Source organism: Aspergillus alliaceus (genome assembly GCF_009176365.1).
Source record: "Aspergillus alliaceus strain CBS 536.65 unplaced genomic scaffold BDW43scaffold_40, whole genome shotgun sequence".
NCBI lineage: Eukaryota > Fungi > Ascomycota > Eurotiomycetes > Eurotiales > Aspergillaceae > Aspergillus > Aspergillus alliaceus.
In genome coordinates, this window is record NW_022474723.1 from 63,514 (window position 1) to 74,996 (window position 11,483).

Here is an 11,483-nt window from a genome sequence, read left to right on the forward strand (position 1 = left end):
GACTCTGCAGTATAATTCAAAGTCATACCGTCTCAAAAGAGACATTTACGGCAGAATATATAGATAGACAGAATAGATATATATATAAATAAATATATCTGTTGAATGGCCCTTCTCACAGGAAACTGACTAACCGATAACCACGTTCAGCTAAGAGTTCAACCCAGTCAACCTCCAGGAATGACGCGCCACCGTTTCTGGATTGCTGCATTTGGCGCTCATACACGAGCTGGAGTATATAACATGTCGTAGATACATTGTATCCTATCTCACTTTCTTCCAGGTTTGAAAGTAGTTCCCATGCCTTTACCTTGAGGTCACTCGAACCCGCCGCAGCTCCCGCCAAGAACAAGGGGAATGTCATGAAATGGTTTCCTTGGCTTTTACAAATCATGGATTCTGCGTGTTGCAAAACCATTGTTGCATGATGGTGCACTTTTCTCTCGGGGAAAACCTCTAGGCCAATATTCTGTCTAGGCCACATGCTAGTGAAGTAGAAGAGAAGTGAGGTATGGAAGAGTAAATGGGCCTGAAGGCTATTTTTAGCTTTAGGCATGGATGAAGTGGTGGTAACGAAATATTAACTAACCTGCTCTAGAATGTTTTGCAGTTTCTTTGAGAGCCTGCTTCGGTTCTCATTCCAGAAGAGAACATCAGGAGATTCCCAGAGTCGCTTGAGCTCCCCATATAACTCGGCAGCTTGTTGCTGTAGACCGGTAGGCGTTTGTGTGTACGTTGAACTTAGATTCTTCATCTCCGAAATCTTGAGTGCCAACCGGACAGCTAGCGAGAAAACGTCTTTATACAGGCGAAGCATAAAGGTAAAAATATTGAGCTCAAGCGAATCTATCGCACCAGGGCCACTAGAGGCTATAGAGGACAGGATAGACTCGGGTCCGGGGAGCAGATCGCTTTCTATGACTGTTCTGACATATTCTCCTGTTCCTGCGCCGCTGAAAAGGGCATACATATCGATATTGCAAACCCACCAGATGAGGAACGGATATCGCTCAACCCCAATGGCTGATTGCCTCAGGAGAGTTATCTCGAGCAGTCGAGATATATGGTGAGACCAGAGAACTGGCTCATTTAGTTTGGCTGCCATGATCTGCATAGAAGTGAGTAAGCTTTTCTGTCCCTTACGATCGCAGACCTGCAAACTTCCAAAAAGCTTACCTCATAGACAAGTAGCAGAAATTGGGTAAGAAAAACTCCATCGGATAAGAGATCCTCGCTGCGATGGAGGACATTTTGTGAGAGCGGGTAATCCTGATGGGTGCGATTCATTGCGACCATATTTAGATCGCTACCTTGACGAGCTAGGCTAAGGGCAGATAGGGCCATCATCGTCTGGGAAAGCTGTTAATAAAATAATTAGCTATTATGTACAGGAAAAAGCCCCTAGGGATGTGTGGCATACAGAAGGGAAAGTATTAGCTTCTTGCTCAAAAACATCAGCACTCAGTATGTGGCCGTTTGAGTGATCAAACACCCAGATCATCGGAGGGGCCAGTTTTGGCCAGACTACGTTACGGAAATGATCGAGTAATGCAGTTTCGTAGCCTGTCAGCTTAGTATGTCCATGTGCATTATTACCATCAGTAGCATTCGGAACAACCAAAGATACTGAAATTATAGATGGTGAGCCTTGTGATTCAGAATCCAGCGTTTGAGTGGATCCCCTGCGGTGTGAACATAGATATTTCTTAGTGTCAGGAAATGTTTTGAGAATAATCACGTTTGGATCGTACACTTCCGAGTGGCTACTTTGACCACTCTCTAGCAAAGAATTTGAAGTTATATTCCTGCATGGTTCCTCGAGACTTTCTTTGGCAAGTTCGGGGAGATGGAAGCTCTCCGGTATCATCATAACGGTGTAGGTGCCTGGGATGGAATATCGGGCTTTTCTTTCTCGTTCCTCATCAGACGTGAGTGCAGCAAAAGACGGCAGCAGATCAGGTATTCCTAAGTCTGCAGAAGGAGCTTTCAAAGCGCTAAGCATATGAGCTATCGGTATTGAGCATGATAGTAAGTTTCAAAATTACGCGAGGAAGATGGATGGATTCTCACGGTCCCAAACAACATTGCCTCCTGTCTCCACGTCTGACATTCGCTCGATAACCCGGCGCGTGTCGTCTCTAAACGATAAACGGGGTCGGTAGTCACAATCATGACCGAGACGAGTACATTGCTTGCTCAGTGTGAGTCAGCTCGTGATTTCATAGTCTAAATAAAAAGCGCCTTGTTGTACATTACACCGAGGATGCCTCTCGTCACACTTGACTGTATATTTATTAAGTTATTATAATCAAACATAGGCCCCTTTATCATCGGAGATTCCTGGGCCATCTCACCTTTGCGGCCCTAATGCACTCACAATAAACAAGTCAGCATACTCGAATAGAAATGAGATAGGGAAGCATTGGCGTACTCTACATGTCCTAGAAGAAAGGTGAGCGAGATATTCCACAAAAGATATTCGACAAACAATGTATCTACCCAGGGCAAAGAACGCACCAGCAGCCAGTTCGAGACCTTGGGGGAAACCGTGCGTGAGACCGTGGAGTTGAAGTCTTTACAGGTATCGGGGGATTGAAGCTAGAACCCGATGCTGTATCTTTAGGGGCGATAATGGGCAGCCACAAAGGGCGTTTCCTCGATGCACTGCCCCGTTTGTTCGACCGGACTAAGTTTATGGCAGTCATTATGGCAAATTGAAAAACTATAAAGTGCACGTCAGCCCCGGGCTCGTGGAAGATAAAAGCGGAATTTCCAACCTTTTGGGGCTTAAACTTGGTATATTGTGACGGATGCCACCGGTGGAAACCGCCGTTCAGCTATCGAAAAAGCTCAGTTCAAGGCGAGCTTGAAGGAATTGAGGGGCGATAGCGACAATGTGATATAATGAGAATGGAGCCGGGAGTAGAACGCCGAGTAGATCGAAGCTAGAAAAATGGATGGTACCTACATTTTTGACACCCGATCACTAGTAGCAGAAGGAAGGGGAACAGAAGACAATAATTATAGTACAGGCTCTAGGATACAAGAGACAGGACTCCTCCATCAGCCAGCCTTGTGGTGGTGGCGGTCTTCAAGTACTTTACAGCTATTGGGAGGCAAATCGGAAGGTCGTTCCATCTAGACAGGCCATTGTTTGTTTGCCCATGAAGGATTGGATGACAGCGGGTAGCTTGGGCACTCCTAGAATTAGTGCCAACAGGACATGCCAACCATGTGGAGATGGGATTGTAATAAATGATCACGGCAAATGCGATGCTTGAGTGCCAAACTCAGGTGACCCACAGTGCCAATTGAAACTGAAATAATATATAGCTTAGTATAGTATGTATAGTATGTATAGTCTAGATCAAGTCGACTGACCGAATCAAGTAAAGAAAAGCGATTTTCCCCTCGGAAAGGGGAGGGGGAGAATACTTACTTAGGAGTAGCATTACTATTGTTTATTATATTACTGCAGACTTTCTATTTACTACCCCTAGGACTAGAATAGCAGCTGGTAATGATCCGGCAGTTGGGTAGGTTTTAGGTCATCCATGACCCTGATCCCTGAAGCGGAACTTTATTCAAATATTTAATCCAGTGAGACCCGAACAGCGCAGCCACAAGAAAATTTCGCTGACTTCCTAACCCACTTTCTCACTTTCAGTACCAATAAATAAGTATGTGAAAAGGAAGACTAAGAGATGACGCTAACGCTATAGGCACAAAGGCATGAATACTCGTCGACCACTCAGAAGTAAATCTCACCAGTTGCGGGATTCCCGGGCCCTCAAGACTTGCGCCTGGGCCGGTCTGGATCTTCTTCCCAGGTGCTTGGTCCTTTTGAGCAAACAAGATACTGGCAGCTTAGCGATTTTAATATACTAATATACCCCACCTCTAAGCGAGGGAGGGGAAAAAAAGGGGGGGGGGGAAACACGATAACTACCTTCTCAGTAGTACGATTGACTGGCAGGCTCTACCGTTCTATGTACTACAGCTCGTAGCCAAGCCAATTACTCGTACAGGCGTCCAACTAATCTTGATCGGAAACGGACTCCTCGAACTACATCAATGCGCTATGGAATTTACGCGTTCCTGGTATTTTAGGCACTACTATGTAGCGGCCACTTTTGAGCCTACTCTGATAGGTTGATGCTACCAGCTGTTGATGTTGTTGCCCTTTCGGATGTTCTGAACCCTAAGACCCTAATTCGTATTCATAGCTCAGGCTTTATTGTATGAGTTTTGCCAGTGCTTGATCTAGGATTTGCTGCACCGGCCCGGACCTTTCGCCTTCCCTCCATGTCTTAAACAACCTGGACAGGTCCTCACTGATCTCAAGTCCGGTTTGTTTGCAAAGCGCGATATATGAAGCCGCCGCCTGCGCACGTTCTCTTCTGATTGCTTCAGCAGACCCATCTATCTCGCGAGAAAACATTTCCCCTGCCAGACTCGTCAAAGGCTTCTGGATTTCACGCAGCTTATCCTCGCTATGTGACGCTGAAGCCCATGTTGCTACCCTACTGAAGAACATGCGGAGTTCCTCGTACAGCGTAAGCTGCACGTTCCTGCCCCCACGACTCAGAATTTTGAGTATAAGCCGCTTTATCTCTGACACATAATCATTGATGACTGAGTATTTAGTCAGCAAAATCAATATACTGGAAGAAAGAGGGATAATCGACTCACCTTGGGCTGACGCATCGGTTGTTAGATTGATACATTGCAAGAGGCATTTGACACAAGCAACCAAGGTATCCTCCATGGATTGCCTAATTAATGGCCAGTCAGTCGCAGAACATTGATTAGAATGTCTAAACAGTACTTATTCTTATAACCACTGCCAGAGTCAATCTCCATTTGGTCGTCCTCTTCGTCAAGGGCGCTTAGCGCTCGGGACACAATGTTAACGGCATCTGACATTAAAGTGAGATCTTTGCGCACTTGAGCGATCCCGCCAAAAGCAGTGATGGCATGCGGACGATATGCTGGGTTTATCCGTTTGGCTTCTCTGATTGCTATGGCCTGACCGGTCGGTAAGCGCATTAGGTCAAACCTATTTGTGAGACTGGGGGAACAGAAAACATAAAAGCACATACCTTCATTGTGTCACTAGCTTGAGGCTTCTCCAGCCAAAGTCTTTTTGCTTGGCTGGCGAATTTCATAAAAGCTTTCACCACAACTTCTTTTCCATCCCATGTTTTTCCACTTAAGGCCTTTTCCAGAACAGGCCATAGATACTCGCTAGTAGCAAGATCGATTTCGGACTCTAGTGCCATGATCCCATTTGCGAATCCCAATGCTGCAGTATGCTTGATGGCCCAACGAGGAGAATCTAGATTATCAGAGGCAAGGCTGGTGATTTCTTTGATATATAGCGATACTGCACGGTTACCGCCCACATTGTCTTGCCAGGTCTTCTCGAATGATTCTCGGACGTATTCGTCAGTATCATATTTTGAAATGAATATGAAAGGCAGAGCAGTAGCAGCAAATGTTATGAAACGGTCATTAGACAACTTGGATGTTGAATGAAGGATTTCCGCTGCGATGAGTCGCTGTTTGGCATCTTCTGCCGTCAGATACAGAGATTTCGCGTGCTCAATCATTTTCAGGACTCGGTCATCTGAGGCTAACCGCATGAGGTAGCCTATAGATGTACAATAAGACGCACTGACTGTTTCATTGCGGTCCACGACGTATTTCCCAAGAAGCTGGATAAAATGATCCGCGTAAGGACGAAACAGGACTATTCGCATGCTCAGTAGAACCAGTACACGACTACAGCCCACTTTGGTAGGTAGCCCAACTGCAGAGCGGAGCACACCTGTCAGCTTCACAGCCATTTCCTTCATGCTGGTTTCGTCAAGTATATTTATCAAGTACCGCTCAATAACTTCCATCATGGGCGATGTGCGTATACTAGATAGCCTCATTTTATCGATTTCTTGCCCCGTCAATCCATACTTATCTGCATTGAGATGGACATAATTGACTGCTTGTGGCTCTAGCGAACTAAGAGAGTTCAAGAACTGCTCCACCACGCGGGGAACGAATGGGCGCAATGGCGCACCCGGACTTTTCTTGATCATTTGGATCAAAGCTCCAATAGCGAATCCTTGAACCTCTTGGACGCCTGATTCCATACCCTTGTCGCTCAGCAAAAATGGAATAGTGCTTGCTAGCATCATACCTGCTCGTTCTGTCTCACCATCACTTGTTTCCAAGGTGCGAATCGCTGCGTTAATTATTGTCTGGCAAAGCTTTAAGGCTGCTGCTCGGACGGTCTCCTTGATATCATCCACAAGTTTGAAAGTTTTCGTAAAAATTTCCTCCATATATTTGGAGTATTTCTCTGGCTGGCGCCCTTGGATTAAGTCCGAGATAGCAGCACAACTTGCCTGTCGAACTCGCCACTCCCGACCGGCCATCATGCTTTTCAGCAGATCATCCATAATCTCATCAAAATGAGTATTGATGATTCCAGTAGGATCCTTTACTAACGCCTGCCAAATTGTGTTCATGGACCGCTGCACATTTGGGTTCGGATCAAACCGGTAGCGAAACAATTTCGGGTAGATTTTGGGATTCTTGGCCAGGTAACCATTGACCCCAGAGTCGGAGAATATGGTACTAATGCCTAATTTGCTGAATGCTGCACGATTGGTCCAAAGGGCATTATTCGAAGCGAGTGACATAAAACGGTACACAAGCGTGGGGTCACCAGCTTCGGAAGCTAGGTTCATAATATCTTTATAAGTGTTGACTGATGATCCACCTCCAGTTGGTAGAGCACCTGGCTCAAAGAGTTCGGTGCTCTCATCGACCTTGCCACCCCTAAGATTCGAGCCAGTTGCTGTGAAGGAGTCCACCAGGTCGCGCACCAAGTCATCCTTCAGGATTGGATCACCAATATCGTACACAAGACTTAGACCCTGAGCCCCGGTTTCCTGCACCACCTCATCTCGATCCGCAAGCAAGTTTGTGAATGTCCTTTGGCATTTACGTAGGCGGATCTGGATTTGTTGTAGGTGGCCGCAGTTCCTCACTAGACACAGTAACCAAATGGAGGACGCTTTCCTTAAAGAAGGCTTTGATGCTCCGCAATCGGATATAATTTTTTCGCATATGTCGGCGAGCACAGTGTCCGGGACTTCTAACCCTGGGAAATTTTCGTCAACGTCAAATTCCGAGGCTAGAGATTTGGAGGCCCATCCCGCTGCAGCACTGCTCAATGCCTCGCCGACAGTAAAGTGGGCTTCTGGACTACGGATTTCATGCAGATCATACAAGGAATTCAATAGGTTATTGAACTGCGGGTCTTTGTGGTCAATCTTTGAGAACGACAATGATAAGAGCCCCATTGCTGTGATCGCTGCTTCACTCTCAGCCTTTGCATCTGGTCTCAACCTATCCTTGATTATCACCCATTTATCGCTTGGAAACATCGTCGACGAGAGAACCCCAGAGAGACTTAGCTGCCCGATGGCTACTTGTGCGGACCGTCGAAGCAACTTTTCACGTGCATTCTCAGTTATGTCAAAGACTGTGCCAATGAACTGGCTGGTTGTTGTCCGCGGAACTTTGTGTATAGCGCCGCGGAAAGCTAGTCGACTCAGGATATATGAGAGCGCAAGGATTGCGCCCCGGATCTTAAGCACGGCTTCGCCAATTGCAGAATTCCAAGGCCCTATGAGACTTGAGAGCTCCGAAAGAAGATTACTTAGATCGATTTCTGGAAGTGCAGGATGAGAGGCCAAAATTCCAAGTGCGCGTGCGGCCACGGTCTGAAGTTCTTGATCGTTGGTCTGAAGGGCGTTTTTCACAGCGACAACCTCCGATACCATAACTCCAACTATGTCATTCGAAGCCAAGGAGCAAATACCAATGAAATTCTCTCCGCACTGCCGTAAGTCTTTTCGGGACCCGCTACTAAGACCGGACAAAGCACTTGTCAGAAACATTAGCACAGCTTCTTTGTCGGATCTTTTGATGTAGTGTTTCACGGCGCACCGCGCTTGTTCGTCAGATGTAAGGAGTATATTCAGTTTGACATCCCAGTCTTGCTCTATTTCCGTGCACATACCCGCCTCCGAGAGTGATTCCCATAGTAAAATGTCGCGAAGAAAAGTGATGGTGTAGTCGAATGCGTCTTTATAGGGACCTGACAATATCTCTGCTGCAGAAAGACCTGGCACAGTTGTGGAAGCAGTCGAACCGAGAAGAAAATGCGTTGCCTCTGAGAAACCCGGAAATCTGAACCACGAAGAGCGCGACTCATCTGTCACAGATATAAACCATTTTTTGTCTTTAGTAGGATTCAGTAGTCGATACCAGTAAGGATGCAACCCTTTCTTGCCTTCTTCTACAACTTCCTGATGTCTCTCCGAGCCGCATGCCACAGCCATGAGATTGATCCAGCGAGCTACAACATCGCTGTATGGCAAGAACCTATTAGAGAAACGTACAGCAGCATACTGGGTTCGGCGAACGATCTTGAATCGCGTGAAAGAGTCCTCTTCCCCAGGATGGTTGCTCATCTGGCGAAGTAAAAGAGACCGCAAATTTTCTTGAAACCTCTTGTCCCAGCTATCCACAGAGGAGTTAAGAATGCTTCCCAGTGCCTGTTCAATGCTCACAAAAATTTGAGTGCTAGAATCGTCAGAGCTTAATGATATGAATAGCCATCTGATGAGCTCAAAGCCCGAGGGTATTTCCTGGTCGCCTTGTGTTTGGAAATCAACCTTGGGCGCCAGCATACCGATACTCTCGTAAGCAAGTCCTCGTAAGCTTAGATCTGTTGCCGGCAGCCTCTGCCCACTAGTCCCTGGATTGGGCCATCCTTGGGAGTGGATAAAGTCTCGTAGGCCCGCGATAATCTTTGGCGCCATTTGTTTAAGATCTGAGGGAGACCCCATGCGAACCACCCATGTAGTAAAATTGAAAATCTGAGTTCGCAATTTCGACGCCTGCAATCCTTGTGAGGACCTTGCAGCGTCTGATAGAAGACCCTCTTCAATCAGACGAAGTACATTAGCCGTTTCCATCGTAGCTCTGATTGACTTTCCTAAGTAAACTAGGATCTTGATCTGTAGCGCAGGTCGTGCCGGGGTAGCGCCTTCCGAGGCCACGGAGCCGAAGTATAAGCTATACAGTCGCTGTACAACATCTGTATCTTCAAGAGCTGGCATAAAGCGTTTTAAGATTTCCTCCCCAAGGTCAGCCAGACGGGAATTTGGGTCTGCAGATGCCACCAGAGCAGGGAAAAAACGCTCCGAGTCTGTGAAAGCCCCGCTACTAAGAAATCTTAAAGCGGTGGCTTTGGTCTCGATGAGATTCAACCCCCCCTTTGAGGAAGGGTTCCATGTTTCGAGTACAGGCGCACCCTTGTTGAGGAATAGATAATCTGCTGGTGATACTCCTGGACAAGCAGTCGCATTTTTATCCGCGGGGAAGAGAATCAGCAATTTTTCGAACCATGAAGACAAGAACTTGGTGTCTTGGTCAGAGAGGCCTAGCCGAGATTTTAGTCGCACATCTTCCGTGCTATCCTTAGGGGGAAGCTTTAATAAAGGTAGAAGTCGTAGGACAAGGTTAAACACAACAGCTGCTTGGTCGGTCGATGTTCCAATCTCGGAGATCCCTTGAAGCAATGGAAGTAAAACTTCGATTCTTGCATGGACACCCAAACGATCAATGCCTTGTTGAATATAAATTAAATCAAAGTGCCTAATGAGCTGGGACTTTTGCTCCTTGAATTGCTTCAGCAAAGCTGCTACTGGAAGATTAATAGACGGAGCTTGCACTCTGTTATTGATATGCTGGCACACTGCAATCACTTTATTGCGGACCGCAAGGCTCTCAGAGCCCAATTTCAGCAATAAAGGTGCCAAATATTTATTGAGTAAAGCATCAAGTTTCTCGTCTGTATCCGCCAACGCGATTCTGAACTCGACGTTGGAGATTAAACTCAGCTCGCGCGCCTCGGAACTTGCTGGCGTAGTCTGTGAAGCCATAGCGGAAACAATTTATATCTGGATAAAGATAACCGACCCCGAGCATTGACACAAAAAGTCGTTTGAGCAGTAGTGTTGGTTGAGGTTCTTTATGCACTGTACCCCACACGCCTGTCCCAGGCAGAGACACTCACGTCAGTTACGGTCCTGAGGCCAGCATTAAGCTCCTTTCCTGATCGGGAACTGAGCCATTGGATTAGTCATAGTACAAGTACATAACTAACGTATTCGGGGTAAGGAGTACCACAGGTCAGGTGCCGCTTCAGAGAAGCCGCAAGCCGGCCTTACTGGTCTTGGCAGTAAGGGCGGAGCACCTCAGCTTTTAAATACAGTACTATATACCGTGAAATTTGATTTCAATTATCTACCGTTCAAGTACTTCTCAACTGATTTATAATCACTTGGGAACAAAATAATTTTGTTTAACTAATACAGCTAAGCTAATTTTTAAATATATTTAAGAGATAATTATATAGCTTTTTCTTATATTTTCTTAGCTAGCTACTAATTACTTGAGGCAGAATGTTAAATATAAGAATTGAATAAGTGGCTAATAATCAGTTAGAAAGTACTTACCAAGTACTTATAATTAAATTATATGGTTAGAAAGTCGAAAAGGTTATCCACAGGGTAATTAATCCTTTGTATTATATACCGAGGAAACAGTAAAATAGGTCATGTGATTTACTAGCGCGGCGTCTCACCTCTAGAACGGTGCCATCCGACCTGTAACCTGTTCGGTAAGCGACCCGTACACCACCCGCCATATTAAAAATTTAAAATAATCAAAACATCATCAATTTATATTTCTATAGAAAAATGAGTGGTTCTATCGATTCGGACAGTTCGTAGTTTTATGTCCCTGTATATAACAACCAGAGCACCTAGGAGGCGCGCGTTTAGGGCGTGATTCAGTAGGTAAGGCACTATCTGTCTGTATAGCTTCATCTGTATGTTTTCTGTGTTCTATTAGGTTTCGGGCCTCCTGTACTGATATGCCTGCTTCTAAAGCAATCCGCTTAGTAGAGTGTTTCTGCCTTTTAACGTGCTTGCATGTGCGGCCTGATATTGCTCAATTTGCTGCTTTAAAATTGCCACATCATTTAAAGCTCGTTCAGCACCTTTAATCAACTGATTTAGGCTATTTTTCACAGGCGAAGTAGGACTTTGGGATCGGATTTTAAGCAGCGTTTTCAATGTAGATTCTGATTTTTTCGATTGCTTGAATGTATGAGGCGTTCTAGGTGCTGAAATGTCTTGGCTGCTTGGCCTACTGCCCGGAGGTGTTGCAGTATTTAGTTGAACTGTCAACTGAGAAAGAACGCGCCCAGGATTTGGAGGAACTAAGCCAGTTGCTCTAAAAGTGCTATAGATATTGCTGCTGGTAAAGGCCTGCGTATGAGCCTCAACATTAGACTTCCAAAAAAAATCAACTTTATCAATATGATTATATTCACAGCGTAC

General features: G+C 45.8%; 2 protein-coding genes across 2 annotated transcripts; both read right to left on the reverse strand.

Annotated features, from left to right (window-relative positions):
• Positions 1-113: 113 nt before the first annotated feature.
• BDW43DRAFT_284369 (uncharacterized protein) lies at positions 114-3,409 on the reverse strand (the record flags this gene model as incomplete). Its single annotated transcript, XM_032042847.1, has 10 exons — positions 2,778-3,409; positions 2,518-2,722; positions 2,432-2,441; positions 2,355-2,364; positions 2,252-2,283; positions 2,071-2,191; positions 1,421-2,007; positions 1,177-1,359; positions 590-1,108; positions 114-529 (listed from the first exon to the last, which is right to left on the reverse strand). The coding sequence occupies exons 2-10, from the start codon at positions 2,703-2,705 to the stop codon at positions 116-118; spliced, it is 2,064 nt and encodes a 687-aa protein (XP_031897507.1). The 5' UTR covers positions 2,706-2,722; positions 2,778-3,409.
• Positions 3,410-3,916: 507 nt separating this feature from the next.
• Positions 3,917-10,279, reverse strand: BDW43DRAFT_155991 (ECM29 family proteasome component). The gene is made up of 4 exons (XM_032038541.1): positions 5,103-10,279; positions 4,829-5,028; positions 4,693-4,775; positions 3,917-4,635 (listed from the first exon to the last, which is right to left on the reverse strand). The coding sequence occupies exons 1-4, from the start codon at positions 10,017-10,019 to the stop codon at positions 4,235-4,237; spliced, it is 5,601 nt and encodes a 1,866-aa protein (XP_031897508.1). The 5' UTR covers positions 10,020-10,279; the 3' UTR covers positions 3,917-4,234.
• Between the last annotated feature and the right edge of the window lie 1,204 nt (positions 10,280-11,483).